This window comes from Scyliorhinus torazame, chromosome 17, assembly GCF_047496885.1.
Source record: "Scyliorhinus torazame isolate Kashiwa2021f chromosome 17, sScyTor2.1, whole genome shotgun sequence".
NCBI lineage: Eukaryota > Metazoa > Chordata > Chondrichthyes > Carcharhiniformes > Scyliorhinidae > Scyliorhinus > Scyliorhinus torazame.
Window position 1 is genome coordinate 9,180,940 of NC_092723.1, and position 20,802 is coordinate 9,201,741.

Here is a 20,802-nt window from a genome sequence, read left to right on the forward strand (position 1 = left end):
ATGTGCCAGGCTCAGCCTGATACAATTCAAGGTCGTTCACTGGGCTCACATGACAGTGGGCCGGATGAGCAGATTCTTTGGGGTGGAGGACAGGTGCGCAAAATGTGCGGGAGGACCAGCGAACCATGTCCACATGTTTTGGACATGTCCAAAGCTTAGGGGATTCTGGGAGGGGTTTGCGGACGTCATGTCCACGGTGTTAAAAACAAGGGTGGCGCTGAGTCCAGAGGTGGCGATTTTCGGGGTGTCAGAAGACCCGGGAATCCAGGAGAACAGGCAGACGTTCTGGCCTTTGCTTCCCCGGTAGCCCAGAGACGGATACTATTAGCACGGAGGGACTCAAAGCCCCCGAAGTCGGAGACCTGGCTATCGGACATGGCTAGCTTTCTCTGTTTGGAGAAAATCAAGTTCGCCTTGAGAGGTCACTGTTAGGGTTCACCCGGAGGTGGCAACCGTTCGTTGACTTCTTTGCGGGAAATTATTCGTCAGCAGACGGGAGTGGAAGTAGTTTAGATTAGAGTAGGGGGGTCAATAAGGATGGGACGAGAGGTAAATGGCTTTTGCACTATGTTTATGGTTTCATGTATATTGTTTATTTTGTTGTTGTTACTATACCGAAAATACCTCAATAAAATCTTTATTAAAAAAAAAAGAACCTACCTCTGACATCGTCCCTATACCGTCTTCCAATCACCTTAAAATTATGTCGCCTCGTGACAGCCATTTCCGTCCTGGGGAAAAGTCTCTCATCACCTTGTACACCTCTATCAAGTCACCTCTCTTCCTTCTTCACTCCACTGAGAACAGCCCTAGCTCCCTCAACCTTTCTTCATGAGACATGCTCTCCAGTCCGGGCAGCATCCTGGTAAATCTCCCCCGTACCCTCTCCAAAGCATCCACATCCTTCCAAGAATGAGACGACCAGAACTGGACACAATATTGCAAGTGTGGTCTAACCAGGGTTTTATAAAGCTGCAGCAAAACCTCGTGGCCAACACACCATACGCCTTCTTAACAACCCTATCAAACCTGGGTGACAACTTGAGGGATGTATATACGTGGACCCCGAGATCCCTCTTTTCCTCCACACTTCCAAGAATGCTGCCTTTAACCCTGTATTCAGCATTCAAATTCGACCTTCCAATATAAATCACTTCACATTTATCTAGGTTGAATGCCATCTGCCACTTCTCAGCCCAGCTCTGCATCCTGTCAATATCCTGTTATAACCTGCAACAGCCCTCGACACTATCTACAACTCCACCAACCTTCGTGTCATCGTCAAACTTACTAACCCACCCTTCCACTTCCTCATCCAAGTCATTTATAAAAACAGTACGAAGGCTTACAACACCAGGTTAAAGTCCAACAGGTTTGTTTCGATGTCACTAGCTTTCAGAGCGCTGCTCCTTCCTCAGGTGAATGAAGAGGTATGTTCCAGAAACATATATATAGACAGATTCAAAGATGCCAAACAATGCTAGGAATGCGACCATTAGCAGGTGATTAAATCTTTACAGATCTGTTTCTGGAACATACCTCTTCATTCACCTGAGGAAGGAGCAGCGCTCCGAAAGCTAGTGACATCGAAACAAACCTGTTGGACTTTAACCTGGTGTTGTAAGACTTCGTACTGTGCTCACCCCAGTCCAACGCCGGCATCTCCACATCATTTATAAAAACCACACAGTGCAGAGGTCCTAGAACAGATTCTTGCGGGACACCACTGGGCACCGACCTCCAGGTGGAACACTTTCCATCCACTACCACTCGCTGTCTTCTTTTGGCCAGCCAATTCTGTATCCAGACAGCAAAGTTTCCCTGTATCCCATGCCCCCTAACTTTCTGAATGAGCCTACCATGAGGAACCTTATCAAATGCCTTACTGAAATCTATATACACCACATCCACTGCCCGACCTTTATCAATGTGTCTCATCACATCCTCAAAGAATTCAATGAGGCTTATGAGGCATGACCTGCCCCTCACAAAGCCATGCTGACTATCTTTAATCAAACTATGTTTTTCTGAATAATCATAAATCCTATCTCTCAGCATCCTTTCCAATATTTTGCTCACCACAGACGTAAGACTGTTGGTCTGTAATTCACAGGGATTTCCCTATTCCCTTTCTTGAACAGTGGAACAACATTCACCTCCCTCCAATCATAGGGTACTACTCCAGTGGAGAGTGAGGACGCAAAGATCATCGCCAACGGCACAGCAATCTCCTCCCTCACAGCCCGTAGTAACCTTGGGCATATCCCATCAGGCCCAGGGGACTTATCTATCCCGAAGTTTTTCAACATTTCCAGCATATCCTCCTTCTTAATATCAACCTGTTCGAGTCTATTCACCTGGTTCACACTGTTCTCATGAGCAACAAGGTCCCTCTCTCTAGTGAATACTGAAGCAAAATATTCATTTAGGGCCTCCCCCATCTTCTCTAAGCACATTGTTATAGAAAACCATCTGGTTCACTAACGTCCTTTCGGGAAGGAAATCTGCCGTCCTTACCTGGTCTGGCCTGGCCTACATGTGACTCCAGATGTGGTTGAAGGGCAATTAGGAATGGGCAATAAATGCTGGCCATCGGCTTTTCAGCAAGTTTGGGGCAGGGAAAGGGAGGGGGAAGAAAGACAATGGGTGGGATTCTCCGCGGTCGGGATTCTCCGTTGCGTCGGCAGCCCGAGGATTTCCAGATGGCGTGGGGCTGCCCACAATGGGAAGCCCATCGGAGAATCCCGGGGGCGCGCTGCACCATGGAGAATCCAGCCCACGGTGTGCCGGGACGGAGAATCCTGCCCAATGTCTTTGATAGGGCGGAAGACTGATTAAATGAGAAAAGGATGAAGCCCAACACATCCCATTCAGTTTGAAGTTAAAAGCCTTTCACCCACCTGCAGTTACAATAAACAATTTGGAGCAGATTCACAACTTGATATCTGGCCGTAAAACCCACTTTCCCCACCTGCTGCTAATTGTAGAAACTGCCTGATATTCATCCCTGTTGAAGTCAGTGTGTCAAAGAATTGAAACTTAGTCCGAGAGAATTGTATGCTTTAAAAGGTCTTGCTTTATTCGCTGAAATGTGGATCGAAATGAGAACACATGTCCCTTAGACAGCTGTAGCGAATCCCATTCTGTTATTCCCCCTGTCGAAAACAGAATAGAATGCTCCGAGGAAGACATCTCCCAGAATCCACAGTGGTCCATCATTGGTCGGGGGATAGACGTAGGTTGGCATAAACCCAGCAATACAGAATCCATTTTGCTGTAAAATAACGACATGACATTAGCTGAGGCTCTTGTACGATTTAACCATCATTATGTTTTTAAATATAAATTTAGAGTACCCAATTTATTTTTTTCTCCAATTTAGCGTGGCCAATCCATCTACCCTGCACATCTTTGGGTTGTGGGGGTGAAACCCCGCAAACACGGGGAGGATGTGCAAACTCCACACGGACAGTGACCCAGAGCTGGGATCGAACCTGGGTCCCTGGCGCTGTGAAACAGCAGGGCTAACCCACTGCAACACCGTGCTGTCCTTAACCATCTTTATTCCAGCAAATCGATCAACATCAGGTCAGGCGAATATGTTCATTGAAATCTATCATTCCCTGTGCCAAGGCGTGTGATGAGCAATCATTCTAGAACTTTACCAGAAAAAACAGAAACATGGTATGTTATCCTGATGTCCTTTCCCTGGTGGGGAGGGAGCAGACAATCAAGATGAACGTACTGCCCAGGTTCCTCTTCCCGCCGCGCCACATTTCTGTCCCGACCTGCCAGCGGGATAGCGGGATCATCCGTTACGTCGGCCGGTCAATGGGGTTTCCCATTGTGGGGCAGCCCCACGCTGTCGGGAAAACCCCTGGGCGCCGACAAAATGGAGCATCCCACCGGCGGAGTATCCCGGGCCAAATCCTTACGCTGGAGTGCGAACGGTGGCGTTTTACGACTGAAAAAGTAGTGCAAAACAGCCACTGATCGATGTCTGGTGATGGTGGGGGGGGAGGGTAGCGGGGTGGGGGGGGGGGGGTAGCAGGCACGCAGCATAGAGCACCCGGCTCTAGCTGCCGATACGGCCGGAGAATTGCCGGGTGCGTGGCCGCGCATGCACACGGCTCGGCTTGCAGCGTCCGTGCCGTGCAACATGGCACCGGCTGCGCGCGGACCCGGCTGCCAAATAGTGCTCCCCTTTGGCCAGGCTCACAAGCCACGGACCCCCCCCCCCCGCCCTCACCCAGTGCCTCCAGCCCCTGCCAAAGCACCTCCCCCGCCTGTGGATCGGCTCCCCCCCCGCCCCCCCCCCGACTGTGGCGGTGCTGGACTCAGTCCGCAGCTGCCACGCCAAGTTCGCGAAAAAAATAGCATGAGTGACCCACGCCATCGGGAACGCAGGGACAGAGCATCGGGGGGAAGGACCTCAGGAGGGGGTGGAGCATCGCAAAAGTGGGACAAGTGGGACCACCCCCGATTTCGACGTCAACGTGGATTCTCCAGCCGATCGCGAAACGCGATTTTGCCGTCAGAGACCGGAGAATCCCACACGATGATTATGCCGTTTGCGCGCGGTTGGGGGAAGAATCCAAGAATCCCCAAAATAGTACATTTGGAAGTGAATGGTGTTATTAGCGGCAGACAGCATGGTTTTGTACGAGAGAGGTCATGTCTCAATAATTTGACTGAATCTTTTGAGGAGGTGACAAAAATGATTGACAAGGGAAGGGTTGTGGATGTTGTCTCCATGGACTTTAGTAAAACATTTGATAATGTCCCTCATGGCAGGCAGATTCAAAGATTAGATCACATGGGGTCATGGGTGAACTAGCTGGATGGGTCCACAACTGGCTTGGCCATAGAAGACAGAGGGTAGCAGTGGAAGGGTGTTTTTCCAAATGGAGGTCTGTAACTAGTGGTGTTCTGCAGGGATCAGTATTGGGACCTCTGTTCTTTGTAATATATATAAATGACTTGGAAGACAACGTTGCGGGTCTGATTAGCAAGTTTGCGGATGATACTAAGATTGCAGGAGTTGCGGATAGTGATGAAGATTGTCAGAGAATACAACAGGATATTGATAGGCTGCAAAATAGGGCAGAGAAATGGCAGATGGAATTTAAGCCGGACAAATGCGAGGTGATGCATTTCGGTAGATCCAATTCAGGTGGGTGCTTTAAAATAAATTGCAGAACCATCAGGAGCGTAGAGACACAGAGAGATCTGGGCGTGCAGATCCACAGAGCCTTAAAAGTGGCAACACAGGTGGAAATGGTGGTGAAGAAAGCATGTGACATGCTTGCCTTCAGAGGACGGGGTATCGAGTATAAAAGCTCGAAAATTATGTAACAATTATGTAGAACGTTGGTCAGGCCACATTTGGAATACTGTGTCCAATTCTGGTCACCGCACTACCAGAAGAATGTGGAGGCTTTGGAGAGAGTACAGAAAAGGTTTACCAGGATGTTGCCTGGTAAACAGCTGAGAACTGCTCACTGTACAGTGAGAGAACCAGGAGAGGACTCTGAAACAATGAATGAGGGAGTAGGGGAGGGGTGGGGGTGGGGGGGGGGGGGTACAAGGTGGGTGGGGGTGAGGGGGGGATCGGCACAGCAGAAAAAGACGTGTACATTGTAACCGGCACATTTATCCTGACCGAATATATAGAGTATCAAATGTAAAAACTTCAATAAAAACATTGAAAAATCTATTATCCTGATGTCTTTCTTCCTTCAACACAAGTTTATGCCGTGGTGAACATAGATTGCTACAGCCCAGAATAAGCTTCCCATGTTGTCGATTCATCCAATGATGCAAATCATTGGCTGAGGGGGGCTTATTTGTTCTCAGTCAGTACCTTGGTTGCACAGCTCGACACCAATCTGAGTCGTACCATAACGTGCAACAAACAGTACGCGCACAAAAAAGAAAAATTAGAGAGAGGGTTGGTATGGGATAGATGAGGATGACAAAGTGAGTTAAAGCGGAAAAACATCATTCTCCTTTCCTCTAATGTTAGTCCATAAAAAGCATCTAGCATGGGACCATTCTGACCCACCTTGGCCCAGTGACAGGGAAAACTAATCCACCGTGACTTGTTTTTGTTGTCCATTTGAACACCTCTGGTTTTAACCGCTCTACCATTTCTGGCTTTTGTCTAGGCCCTGAGCCCGGCAATTCGCTTCGTCAACTTCTCCACCTCTTTTCCCTTCTTTAAGATTCTACTTAAAACCTATTTCTATGACTAAACATTTGGCCATCTTTCCAAATATCGCCATGTGCTGCCATATTTTATAGCACTCCGATTACACACCTACCTGTGGTGATATACCAGTGCACAGTTCTGTATATAGTTAGCAATGCAACCTCCAACCAGCTGGTGGCGTTAGAAATCTATCACATGACTCAAGACACCCGCCAGTTGGTAGTGAGACGTACAAGAGAATAGTCGCACTCACAGTAGCTCCAGGGGAAATTAATTGAATTCATTTAATAGCCACCATTCGTATTGTAGTTCCAGAGTTATCTTTTCTACATGTTTCTTAAAAAAAATCATCTTTATAGTTAATCAACTATATGTTCTGTGTACATCATTACAACGGTAACATCACAGAACACAACTATAGGGACATTTGATGACATCAAAGGGTCAAAATAAAGACAAGTTGTTGTTAGTACATACATACCCGAATGACATATACTGATGGAGGAAGTGGAAACTCAACACCATTGATCACAAAGGTCAAAGTAGGCATGTTTGGGACGTTGTCACAGTTGACCAGATACTGTTGAATAGAGCAGATGACACTGAAGTTTCACATATGATTGGTACAAATGGAAAATGAATAGCATGAGACATAACATGTTTTTCACAAACAACCTGTCAAATAGATCATCAAACTCAAGTTTGAAATGGTGCTAATGCTACACTTCAGGGCCCCCACTATATGTTCTCTCTGGATCGCATTAACATGAACATCATTATGCAGGTCGAGGTACTCGAGTAAAATTCTAACATAGGAAAACTGGTTTCCATATGTTGCTACCATGACAACTGGTTCCTTGGTGAATGAGCTTCTGTGGGTTGGATGGAATCCTAAGTATCTAATTGAAAAAACATCATAAAGATTTTTTTAAATTACAACTTATAGTCCTCGAGGTTTATGACCAGGCACTTTGAAATCAAACATTTCTCTTTTTGACACCCATTTTGAGCATCAAGATTCCCAGCAGTGAGTTTGGCATCATTTAAAACACAAAGTGAAGCTCCCATTAGACTGAATTGCACATGAACTATAACCAAAGATGAACACTCCCTATTACATCAATCCTATTAGTCCCATTTCCTACAACACATGATATTTGAGTTCTTTGCACTTGGAGGCCCATTGTTACTGAGGTAGATGTGCGAGGAATTGAAGTTTAACCTCATTTTCCTTAAGATCCTTCCAACTGCCAGAGAGAAGAAACCTTAGTTCTGTCATTTTGAATTGAATTTGAATCTATAATCGCAGAACTGAATACGTAGACACCTAATCCTCCGTGTCATCCATTTTACTTTAAGTGCCGTGAGGCAATGTTAATCCTTAAAACAGGATGCATGCTGTTTGGAAATATATGTTATTGACCATCTTCATGGTCTTGTGGTGGAGTGGGTAATGCCCCTGCCTCTGAGCCAAAAGGTCTGGGTCCCACCCCAGAACCTGACGGCCAAGGAGGTTGCTTTCACAATGCGGTCAAACAGGTGGAGCGACAACCTGCAAATCCTTTCAAACATGCTAATGGCTGGTGGTGAGAGTGGCAGAGACACCTGGGCCGGGATTCTCCCCTACCTGGCAGGGCGGGGTGTTCCGGCGGGATGGAGTGGCGGGAACCATTCCGGCGTCGTGCCGCCCCAAAAGCGTGGATTTCTCTGCACCTTTAGGGGCCAAGCCCTCACCTTGAGGGGCTAGCTCCCCGCCGGAGTGGTTAGCATCTGCCAGCCGGCGGGAAAAACCTTTGCCGCCACGCCAGCCGGGGCCAAAAGGACTTTGCCATTCGGCGGAGGTCCGCGCATGCGCGGGAGCATCAGCGACTGCTGACGTCATCCCCGTGCATGCGCGGGGGGGGGTGTCTCTTCCGCGTCGGCCATGGTGAAGGATGTGGTCGAGGCGGAAGGAAAAGAATGCCCCCACGGCACAGGCCCGCCCACGGACCGGTGGGCCCCGATCGCGGGCCAAGCCACCGTGGGGGCACCCCCCGGGGCCAGATCACCCCGCGCCCCCCCCAGGAACCCGGAGCCCGCCCGCGCCGCCAGTCCTGCCGATAAGGTGGGTGGTTTGATTCACGTCGGCGGGGCTGGCATGACAGCAACGGGACTTCGGCCCATCGCGGGCCAGGGAATCGGCGGGGGGGGGGGGGCGCCGACCGGCGCGGCACGATTCCTGCTCCCGCCAAATTTTCAGTGCCAGAGAATTCGGCGGCCGGCGGGGGCGGGATTCACGCCGCCCCCCCGGCGATTCTCTGACCCAGCGAGGGGGTCGGAGAATCCTGCATCTGGTGAGCCAAACATGATGTGCAGTGGCGCCTATCAAGCTTGGGAAACATTTTCATTAATCGTTGAAATATTATTTTATAGTGACAAATGTGACCAGATAAACATTAATTATTGATGACATCTAACAATTTGCAGCCCTTCCACTGTCAGCATGGTACAACATTCCTAATTGTTCTGCCAGCCCAGAATTAATTGATGTTTGTTACAACAACTTACATCAGTAGACGGATTCACTTGCACACCAAGTTCCTGTAAGAATGTAGTGAGGTACTGATGTGGAACGGTGATTCGGGGAGTTCCAGTGTCGATTGTCGCTTGGCACCCTTGGGAACAGAAGGCACTTTGGCCATTGATAAGCACACTGAAAGGAAGAATTGCATTCATGATAGTTCCTGCAGCAAAAACATGGCTGCAGTGCGGTTGAGCAGTACTTACAATCATAGAATTATCGCAGAATGATACAGCGCAGAAAGAGGCAATTTAGTCCACCGTGCTGCTTCCGCGTCTTTGATCGAACTGTCCAATTAGCCCCACACCCCCTCCAAATGATTTCCACTTTCCCCATCCTGTTGAGCATATCTCACAAAAGACTGCAGGTTAATCTATTTTCCACTTCCCTTGCGAACCATCATTATGGGCTGGATTCTTCGGTTGTCCAACCAGGCATTTCTCAGCCGCGCACCGTTCGCTGGCTGCGGGATTCTGTCTCCCCGCCGCATGTCAGTGGGATTTCACACTGAAGCCTCCTCATTTTGCCGGGAAACCCGGGGGCTGGGAAGGGGTGCGCTGCCAGTGGGAAAAGTGACTCGCAACGGCTGGGGAATTCCGGCCTGTAGCTTTCTGAGTGAAAGGCAAATTGAAGAAGAGTTTTGTGCCGTTTATTCATACTCTCAAGGTGTCTGCCCAAGACGGCTCAAAATTATTTCACACAGGCAACCAAGATAGGACTTTCAAGCGATTTAACCTTAATATGAAACATAATTCCTCCACAAATTAATAAAAGTACGTAATTTGATCTTTTGCTTAGGTAAAATGGGACAAAGAGCTAGAAGAAATATTGGCATTCACAGTGCTCTGTGCTGTTAGTGAGCACTGAAATAGCTACAAAATCACCAAATTACACAAAAACTCAAAATCTGCAAAGGAATCATTCGCTAAGTTCTTAATGATGAAAATTGAAAAGTGGTTTCTCTTTAGTTCATGCTGGTGAATTACAAAGTTAACCTGAGCAAATTGTTCATTGTGCTGAAGAGTTGAGATAGAAATTGGGAAGTTGGGAGAGAGAGGGAGAATTATAAAGATTTATTGAATGCAATCTTGCGCAGTAAGTTATTCAAGAAGGTAGTAGAAGTATAATTGGCTTCAAGATGCAGCAAGCTGCATTTAATAATAGCAATCACTTATTGTCACAAGTAGGCTTCAATGAAGTTACTGTGGAACAGGCGCCACATTCTGCCGCCTGTTCGTGGAGGCCGGTACGGGAATTGAACCCGACTGCTGGCCTTGTTCTGCATTGCAAGCCAGCTGTTTAGCCCACTGTACTAAGAGATTTGCGAATAGGATGAACATTTGACTGTATAGGATTGTGTTTGATTTAAAAAGGGCAGGCTTGTGGGGCTTAAATATAATTCTATTTTGCCACAAATTAGTTCTTTCCTAGAATAAAATCTCAAGCAATGTGTACAATAAGGCAGTGTAAGGAGCCTACCGTTAATCCCTGCCTGTCCCTTGTTTTCCTTTCAATTTTTTTGCCTGGACAATTAATGAGACCTATGCCTTTAAGATGGACTTCACCTTTAATTTTAAAAAAAACAGGCCACTCCAGCAGGATTCTGCAGTTTGGTCTGACATTAGTGATGTCACCTCTTGATGGACTTGGCATGCGGAAAATGATCTGCTTCAGGTTGCCGGCATCTTAGCTGATAACCTATGCTGATTGGTGCTGACCATTCTGGAATGTTCCTTCCTCTGTGAGACTCAGTTTCCAGGGTTTAGTTTCATTTTGTACAGCAGCTGGAGGCTCACAGCTCTGATTTCTCTCTCACCTGGTGGATTATTTCTGAAGGTCCAGAGGAAAGACCTTCCTCTCTGCACAGCCAGTTTGAGCTGCAAAGAAAATCCAGTCCAGCACCAGCTGCAGGCAGGGTCAGTTGTTTAAAAACCCTTTTTGAATTCTCGTGTGGGGAGCTCTGCTCTTATCACAAAAAGGTTTTTAGACATTCCAGGGTAGTTGGACATAAATAAGAATTACACAGACTTGAGGCTGTTCTTTTGGGGAGAATGCCCAGGTTAATAAAAGTGAAAGTGACTCCCCACAGGGAATCCTAAAACCTGGGAGTTCTGACTGAATATTACTGCCAGAAGATCCTCATTAGCAATCCAACCACTGGTTTCACTCATTCTGCACCCAGGAAGGACTGCTTACTGCTGCAATGGCTTCAACATCTGAAGCAAGGACACTTATTTCCCATCTTATATTTTAACTCCCATTATTTGTACCCCTCCCTCTGTGTGTGTATGTCTTGTGTGTGTTTGGGTGGGGCGTGGGACGGCAAAATGAGGGAGTAGTGGATTATCTGGCTATTGTTCTATTATAATTATTGCGTGCCTTATCTCTATTTTTGTTATAAATAAATAGTTTTGTGCTTCACTTACGAATCTGCCTGTAAGTCTTTGGACCAGTCAAGGGCCAAAGATCTCAGAAACGTTATATAAATTATTGGTTAATTTGCTTGTGTTGGGACACTGAACCTGTGGGGCTGTAATAGACTGCACGTTCGTCCAGGGTGTCGTAGCAGCAGCAGCAACAACAAAATTACACGTCAATTATTCAGTCTGCAGAACAGCAATCCATTCACTGTTTACGGAATCAAACCTTTCATCAACAAGCAATCTGTTTATTTCAAAGGTTGAATGCCCATTAAAATAGCAGACAAAAGGCATTCATATGAATATTTGATGCATTTGTATGCTAATATCTGCACATTATTACTTCAAAGTCAGAAATGTATTCTGGAGTGTCAATAAAAGCTTCTTGTTTACTTTTGAACGGGGATCTCATCACAGAAATGTACTGTCATCCTTCAAGGGATTTGCACCCAGTGCCAGTCTGCAGAGAGGGTAGTTGTTCAACTGTATTCTTACTGTATCATTTGTTTCTCACTCACCCTTGTATGGCAATGCTCCAGAACACTTCTTGAATAAGTGGCACCCAGGTAATCTGACCTGAGTAAAGGCTATTGTCGATTCCACCAAACAACACTTCACCTCCATCTTGGCTATTTGCATTCCTGGAATAATTGAAATATTTCGGGGTCATTTAATGCATTTCATAGTCCAATACAACTCTCCCCCTTAGTTACTTTCTAACTCCTGACTGAAACTCATTTCCCTCTTCCCCAACCCTCTGGAACATTGGGTGGAATTGATAGTGGCTCGGTTCACCTGTGCCCACACCAGGCTGACAGTTTCTTACTCTTCCTCACCCTCCCGCTGTGTCTAGGTGTATCCCCAGTAGCCATAGCTGAGGCTGAGGCGGCCTGCTGACTGCCCCATGCCTTGTTGCCTGAGGTAACCTTGGTGGGTGTCCCCTGGGGGGCTGGGACCTTGAAGGTCCGGGCCTGCTTTTGGGAACACGGGTTTGGCCCTCGTTAGCGTGCGAGTTAGAGGGGTGTTGCTCACAGGGTCTCCAGTGCCGACTGAAACGGAGAATTCCCGGGCGTTTTCGATGCCAAAATCAGCGCTGAACCCTCACCGGTTCCAGGAGCGGCGAAGGGCTAGCAGCGGGGCCAGATAAAACTCCCGGCTCCCGTGCCAAAAATGGGCGGAGAATGGCCAGGCCCGTGGCCGCCGCCCATGCGCACGCACGGCGATACCTGCAGCGGTCACGCAGTACAACATGGCCCGGGCCATGCGCGGACCCGAGCCACCAAATACAACCCCACAGGCCACCCCATTGTCACCCCCCCCTGCCTGTCCCCCCAGCCCTCGTGAAAGCACCTCCCCGTCCCGACCGCTCAGACCGCACATCAGCCGTGTGGTCGGGAACTTGGCCCATTGAGGGTGGAGCATCTCGCGGGAGGGCCTTCCGATGATGCGCCACGCCAATGTCAACACCATTTAGTTGGGGACAGAGATTCGAAAACCGGTGTCAAACTGGCGCCGACCCCGATTTGGCCGTCGGAAGGGATTCTCCGCCCGATCGACGGTTACGATATCGGCGTCGGGTGGCGGAGAATCCCGCCCCATGTTTTTGCCTATACTTGATGTATAGGCCAAACCTCCCTTTTCAGCCAGGACGTGTTATAGTCTTCTTAGTAGACCCAATTTTTCGCCCCACAAATGGATGTTTTACTTAGCGGTACTTTGTAATTGGACGCAAGGGGATCAATCAGACGACACAGACTGTGTTGCTCGGGTGCACGGGGGTTTCATACTGAGCAGACAGACACTTATATTTGTGATTCACTTTTGTGGACTCAAGAAGATACAAACTGAAAACTTTCTATCTCTGCGGGACAGGTGGACAAGGTGGTCAAGACAGCATATAGAATGCTTCCCTTTATTGGGCGAGGGATTGAATACAAAAGCAGGGATGTAACGCTGGAATTGTATAAAACGCTGGTTGGGCCACAGCTGGAGTTGTGTGTACAGTTCTGGTCACCACATCACAGGAAGGACATGATCGCTCTGGAGAGAATCCAGAGGATATTTACAGGGATGACACCGGGGTCTGAAACTTGCAGCTGTGAGGAGAGATTGGACAGGCGAGGGTTGTTTTCCTTAGAACAGAGGAGGCTGCAGGGTGACTTATTTGAGGTGGGATTAAAATGAGCGGCTAGTTTCTTTTTTCTCGTTTATGGCCGGCACAGACACGATGGGCTGAATGGCCTCTTCCTGCGCAGTAACCTTTCTGTGGTGTTGTAGGCATCGGCCTAAACTGCCATTAACCCATGAAATGTCATTGAAGGCATCTTAATCTATTGGTCCCTCACTCTTGTATCTTACCTCTTCAAATACACAGAAAACAGAGGCTGTTCCACTAGGTTGTCACTTATCATGTTGTCAAACACAGGCGTAGCTCCTCCTCTTGCGAGTGATGGGTATGCCAGACCAAGAACCCCATCAAATGGAGCATATCCAAAATAACTGCCTGGTTCAAGTTTACTCAGGCCCAACTCTTGATGTGAAATTGATATGCCGGCAACCTCGGGAAAGAGAAAATAGAAAGAAAAATAGTGTATTGATTGAAGAAGCACTGTGTGACTGAGCTGACAATGGACTCCATCCATTTTCCCGCTGACTGACCCCCCCTCAAAATAGTTGTGGCAATTTGTGCCTTGCTCAAACTGCTCACTCGGCAAGATCACTTCTAATCGAGAGGAGAGGCATTAACTTGCACAGCGATGCTATTCTGCAACACAAACATTGGACCGGAAGCATTAACTCTGTTTCCCTCTGCGCAGACGCTGCCAGACCTGCTGAGTTTATCCAGCAGTTTCTGTTTTTATTTCAGAGTTCCAGCAGCTGCAGCTTTTTGCTTTTATCTCAGAAGTATATTACCTGGTCAGTCGAAGGAGGTTTGGCTTTGGATGGATGAGCTAAGCTGAGTAATGCTCAGTTTTCTTTTTGTTTAACTTAGTTGTTGGTTTAAATTACTTTACCACGCTGTGATATGGCCCACCCATACGTTACCCAGTTGCATAGCAGACTGCAACACATACTTTTGCATAAGTACATTGTGCTATGAAACTACCAATGAAAACAGTTATGAAAATTAAGCTCAATACATATTGTAGCCTTAATTTAAGATATTAGCTGGTGAACTGAAAATACATTTCACAGTGAAACTTTATTAGAGGATAGAGAGCCGTGCTACTATCCTGGAGCTAAGATCTCATTCTATATTTTAAAAAATATAAAATGTATCTATCTAAATCAGCGTGGTAATTTATAAAATCTTTAAAAGGCTTCACAAAAACTGAAGCCATTGCTGGCTCTGACTCAAACAGAAGGAACCTCCTGACATTCACAACAACTACAATCTCATCACCCCTGTAGACACCTAAACAACCCTGTGTTTGCATGCAGACGCCAAACTCCAGCAGCAACGCAACCTGCCACTTTCCATCAACCAAACAGCAGCAGAAACAAATCTTTCTCCAGGTTCAAATTGCCCTTTAAATTGCCCGGCCTTCATCTACACTGTTTCCACAAGAACCTCCGAACTGTACAAGTGCCACAAGACAAAACCATCTTTATGTGCCTATTCCCATCAGGGTAGTCACCTCTACTAGAAAAGTATATTATCCAGCATCTGTTTTCAACCTGCCGACTCTGTGAAAGGGTGCACCATTGGACTTTGGTTCTGGAATTGGACTTATGTGAAACAATAATTCTCACCTTCTCTGTGATCTTTACCCGGTACCTCTTTCTTCCCCTCATCCCTCTTTTATTGTATGAATGCACCGGGGGCTAGGTAGCGACACCCCCTCCCTCGTTTTGAGTGTGTGTAAAATGAACAAATCCCTTCGAGTTCACCCTATCTTGGGTTGCTGTGGGGCTATGAGTAGAAGTTGAATCTCACCAAAACCGAGGAGTTGGGAAACATGCCACTATTTACAAAAGGGGAAATCAAAAAACAAAAACACCTTTCTGATTATGTTCAGGTTATTAGAGGAGAAATAAGGGCTGTCAAAATTAAACTCCCCCCCTTGTCCGCAGCTTAGGACTGCTGCCGGAACCCCCAGTAAGTGGAAATCGTTTCCTGGTTTGGGTGGATGTCTGAAATGTCCCAATTTCTGTGTCAATTGTGCTTCAGGTGCATTTTGCAACTAGTCTTTGTGGTGCCTCAGGTTGTAACAGTCAGACCTCTCAGTTAGAAGGTCGTGAGTTTAAGTTCCACTCCAACATTCCAGCACAAAGATTTGTTGGAGGTGCCATTTCCTGAATGAGACAAGAGCCAGTCTGTTCTCTCAATTGATGTAAAAGACTGCTTGAAGAACATAAGACAGAAGATTGAGACAAACTCATTGCAAAAACCTGAATTTTGTGCTGTAACACTGCCAATGGAAGCAATTCTGAAAATTAAGCGCAATACATATTGTAGCGTTAATTTAAGATATTAGCTGGTGAACTGAAAATACATGGAACTCTAATGAACAGCTTGAACAAGTGGAAACTTGGAACTGAGGTGCTCAATGCATATTGGTAGCGTATTGTTCACTACTTACATTCACTGTATCATATCCAAAGTATCCAGACAGACTGCCGGCGCCATAAGACATACTGAACGTTTTTCCATTTGAACTGAATGTTGAGGATTGAGTTGGATCAAATTTTGCATGGTTATCTGAAAGAGATAAAAGAATCATCACCTATTACTTCAGAATTCAGGTTCCATAGAAAGTCAGTGGAGTTAGAATCTTAAAAACATGCTCTAATCAAGTAATCACATGTTATCTTCACTTACCACATGATGTACTGTAACAGTAGACTGATGGGACCCAAAGGTTGGATGAACCAGTATCAAGCAGGACAGTGAAGCTCTGGGGTGGGGTACCCACAGTAATGGATCCGTAGTAGAAGGTCTATACAGTGATTTGGAAAACAAGAACTGGATTTTATTTACGTGAATTCAAGGCTAACGACCATAACTGAAACCAAAGATCGCCATAAAAAACACCAAAACAGTGCATTCTCTAATGAGCTTTCGTACTTATAGGTCTATAAAACAATGATAGGTGTATAAAATAATGAGGGGCATAGATAAGGTAGATAGTCAACATCTTTTTCCATAAGACCATAAGACATAGGAGCAGAATTAGGCCACTCGGCCCATCGAGTCTGCTCTGCCATTCAATCACAGCTGATACTTTTCTAATCCCCATTCTCCTACCTTCTCCCTATAAGCCCTGATTCTCTTTTTAATCAAGAACCTATCTATCTCTGTCTTAAAGACGCTCAGTGATTTGGCCTCCACAGCCTTCTGCGACAAAGAGTTCCACAGATTCACCACCCTCTGGCTGAAGAAATTCCTCCTCATCTGTTTTAAAGGATCGTCCCTTTAGTCTGAGATTCTGCCCTCTGGTTCTAGTTTTTCCGATAAGTGGAAACATCCTCTCCACGTCCACTCTATCCAGGCCCCGCAGTATCCTATAAGTTTCAATAAGATCCCCCCTCATCCTTCTAAACTTTAACAAGTACAGACCCAGAGTCCTCAAATGTTCCTCATACGACAAGCTCTTCATTCTAGGGATCATTCTTGTAAACCTCCTCTGGACCCTTTCCAAGCACATCCTTCCTTAGATACGGGGCCCAAAACTGCTCACAATGCTCCAAATAGGCTCACAATACTTCAAAGGTAGGGGAGTCTAAAACTAGCGGGCATAGATTTAAGGTGAGAGGGGAGTGATACAAAACGGTCCAGAGAGGCAATGTTTTGCCTCTGGAACAAGCTGCAAGAGGCAGTAGTAGAGGCGGGTACAATTTTGTCTTTTAAAAATCATTTGTAAAGTTATATGGGAAAGCAGGGTAAAGAGGAATATAGGCCAAATGTGGGCAACTGGGACTAGCTTAGTGGTAAAAACTGGGCGGCATGGACAAGTTGGGCCGAAGGGCCTGTTTACATGCTGTAAAGTTCTCTGACTATTATCAAAATGATGTAAAAACTGAGGTCAAACTGTCATACAAGCAGATTTGTTTTATAGAAGGAGACCAAAACTGCAGACAGTGCTCCACACGCGGTTTCACCAAGGCCCTGTACAGCTGTACCTCCCTACCTCTGTAATAAATATCAACATTCCATTTGCTTCCCTAATCACCTGCTAAACTCACTTCATGATTCACTTTATGGCCAGGAGTTTACGGATTAAGAGATTTCCCAATGCCCTTCACTTATAAGGAAGTCCCGCCTTTGGGGCCTGTCGTCTAACCTGATTGGCTGGCAGCTCTCTGGGTTTTGCAGCGCCAGAAGGTGAAGTGGACACAAATGGAATTCCAGGTGTTCCCTGGAGCCTTTCTCCCAGGAGTGCAGGTAAAGGTGCTTTTCCAGCCTCCCACAGGGGGGGGGGGGGGGGGGGGGGGGGGGTGAATTGGGGACGCCTCGGTGACTGGATAGTGGGAATTGGGGTGTTGGGGGGGGAGACCATGAGGGGGGGAGGAGGGAGCACCACTGGCCATCAGATCTTAAGAGGGTGGGGGTGCCCAAAGTTAGAAAGGGGGTTTCTATTGAAGGCCCTACCCTTCCCACGCAAGTCTGAAACTCAATTATTTTGGGGCTTCCCCCATAACCCAGCATAAAATCACTGAAAGGATGGGACGAAGGGGGGAGCTTAGCGGGAAGCACACTTACGCTATATCATGCTAATTCCCCTGTCTAAAATCTGCTGGTGGGTGAGTGTGAAATTCAGGCCAATGCGATTCAAGTACCAAGATGCCCAGGTCTCTCTGTACCACTGAGTTATGCAATCTCTCTCCATTTAAATAGTATTCCGCTTTTCTAATCTTCCTGCCAACGTGAAGAATTTCACATTTCCCGCATTATTTAATTTTTGCCAACTCAATTAACCTGCTCCCTCCATTTGCAGACACTTTACTTTCCTTCCTACCGAGGTGTCATCAGCACATTGAGCTACTGTACACTCGGGCCCTTCATCAAACCATTGATGTAAATTGTGAAAAGTTGAGGTTCCAACACTGGTCCCTCTGGTACTCCGCTAATTACAGTTTATCAATCTGAACAAGACTGAGGGTTTTGGCCAAGGTTCAGGCTTGGAGGGCCGAAGGGCCTGTTCCTGTGCTGTATTGTTCTTTGTTCTTCCTTAAGACCCATTTATCCCTGTTCTCTGCTTCCTGTTAGCAACCAATCCTCCATCCACGCCGATATGTTATCCCCTACACCATGTGCTCTCATTTTGTTCAGTGAGTTTCGACGTGGTACCTCGTCAAATACCTTTCTGATTCCACCAGGTTCCCCTTTGACCACTTTGAATATTATCTGGTCAAAAACTCTAATAGATCAGTTCCCCATGATTTCTCTTTCACAGAACCATATTGGTTTCGCCTGATCAATTCATAATTTACCTGTTCTCACCCCCTTAATAATGGATTCTGACACTTCCCCATAACAGATGTTCGACTCACTGGCCTACAGTTTCCTGCTACCTGCCTTGCCCCTTTATTGAATTCGAGCTGTTACAGTAGCAATTTTCCAGTCTGCTGGAACCTTTCCAGAATTGAAGAAACTTTGGACGATTATAACTAATGAACCTGCAACCTGTGCCCCCAATTCTTTTAAGACTCTAGTATGTAGACCATCTGGTCCCGGGGACTTGTCAGCCTTTAGGTCTAATCATTTTCCTAGCTCCCTTTCCCTGGTGGTGGTGATTGTATTAAGCTCATCCCTCCCTATTACCTCATCATTTTCCAAATTCTTTGGGAAATGCTCCAAGTTCTCTGCCATAAAAATAGACACAAAGTAGAACCAGAGAATCCCTGCAGTGCAGAAGGAGGCCAGTTGGCCCATTGAGTCTGCACCGACCCACCAAAAGAGCACCTTACCCAGGCCCACTTCCCCCCCTTCCCCCCCGTCCTATTCCCATAACCCCACCTAACCTGCACATCTGGACACTAAGGGGCAATTCAGCATGGCCAATCCATCTAACCTGCACACCTGGACACTAAGGGGCAATTCAGCATGGCCAATCCATCTGACCTGCACATCTGGACACTAAGGGGCAATTCAGCATGGCCAATCCATCTGACCTGCACATCTGGACACTAAGGGGCAATTCAGCATGGCCAATCCATCTAACCTGCACATCTGGACACTAAGGGGCAATTCAGCATGGCCAATCCATCTGACCTGCACATCTGGACACTAAGGGGCAATTCAGCATGGCCAATCCATCTAACCTGCACATCTGGACACTAAGGGGCAATTCAGCATGGCCAATCCATCTAACCTGCACACCTGTGGGAGGAAACCGGAGCACCCAGAGGAAACCCACGCAGACACGGGGAGAACGTGCAAACTTCGCACAGACAGTGACCCAAGGCGAGAATCCCTGGCACTGCGAGGCAGCAGTGCTGCCCCCTGTATAGCTAGATGTGTAGGATACTCAGCCTCTGCTGAAACACATCCCCTTCGACATATGTAGTAACCATAGGTGTTTTAATTCTTTCTAAAGTGGACTGACTTCATACTTACATCCAAGGAATTCAGAAGTGGTTCATTTCCCATCTGAGCTGGTACATCTGGGAACAGCGCTCGGTATTTCAAGGCTGCATCGAACCTGTGAGTTTCTAGGAAATTCTTCAACTCCCCGCGCTCCTCCAGGACATCTCGCACAGACTTCCCCCTGTGTAAAGGCATTCTGAAATGATAAAGAGTGAATAGGTGTGATGATCACTGGAGCAGTCTTACCGTTTAATCTTCCTTCTGGTTTGAAGATCTCAGCTCACAAACACACCATCAAAGCGGCAACAGTAAGTTAATCCATGTGGCGTTTAACTAAACTCAACAAGTTCAAATAGATCACAGGTAGGATTTTCTTAATCAATTCCTAAATGAGCAAATCCTGTGAAATTATTGGAATATAGTGGGTGCCTGATGTACGCAACGGTGCACGAATTGGCTGATATCAATTCGATTGGATTTGGATTGGTTTATTGTCATGTGTACCGAGGTACAGTGAAAAGTATTGTTCTGCGCGCAGCTCAGATCATTCCGCACATCAAAAGAAAATACACAATTGCTGGTTTAACATCAGACCTGTGGAGACAGTCAGAGAGCTGGATGCAGAGCAGTGAAAGGATTAACCACTTCATGTTGCTTCTTGCTGTGAGCTTGTGGAAAACTGTAACCGGCTGACGTGATTCGCACAATTTCTTCAATTGTGCTGGAGACGGATGCAGCCTGGGTGTTTTTATACCTGTGATTAGTCAATGATTTGCTTCCCACCTTCACTGGTGAAGGCCGTGGTATCTCAGGCTCAAAATGTGTTCCTTTCTTATGCAAATAAAATAGCACCTAAATATTTAAGTATCTCTTAACCTCAGACAAAACGATGAGGTCAAGCAATATAAGAAATAAGATAAACTGGGTAATAATAGAGCAATTAGCCTCATGACATTTTTGAGTTCTCAGAATGCATAACACGAGGCAACCTTAGCAAGAAGCAACACGTGGTTAATCATGGACAACCCCATGGAGTAATTCCTGGCCGATTCACTTGAACAACTGTCCAATCCTTGGACAA

At 46.7% G+C, this 20,802-nt stretch overlaps 1 protein-coding gene across 1 annotated transcript; it reads right to left on the reverse strand.

Moving 5' to 3' along the window:
- Nucleotides 1-3,053: 3,053 nt before the first annotated feature.
- Nucleotides 3,054-20,436, reverse strand: LOC140393692 (gastricsin-like). The gene is made up of 9 exons (XM_072479987.1): nt 20,316-20,436; nt 19,752-19,917; nt 16,014-16,131; nt 15,775-15,893; nt 13,550-13,749; nt 11,710-11,832; nt 8,759-8,903; nt 6,693-6,791; nt 3,054-3,274 (listed from the first exon to the last, which is right to left on the reverse strand). The coding sequence occupies exons 1-9, from the start codon at nt 20,369-20,371 to the stop codon at nt 3,119-3,121; spliced, it is 1,182 nt and encodes a 393-aa protein (XP_072336088.1). The 5' UTR covers nt 20,372-20,436; the 3' UTR covers nt 3,054-3,118.
- Between the last annotated feature and the right edge of the window lie 366 nt (nt 20,437-20,802).

Coding starts and splice junctions, on each gene's coding strand:
- LOC140393692 (XM_072479987.1), bottom strand. CDS start 20,371: ATGAAGTGGTTAATCCTTTCACTGCTCTGCATCCAGCTCTCTGACTGT. Junction 11,833..13,549: donor TTTTCTGTGTATTTGAAGAG/GTAAGATACAAG, acceptor CAATTATTCCAG/GAATGCAAATAGCCAAGATG. Junction 3,275..6,692: donor CATCAGTATATGTCATTCGG/GTATGTATGTAC, acceptor GTTATTTTACAG/CAAAATGGATTCTGTATTGC.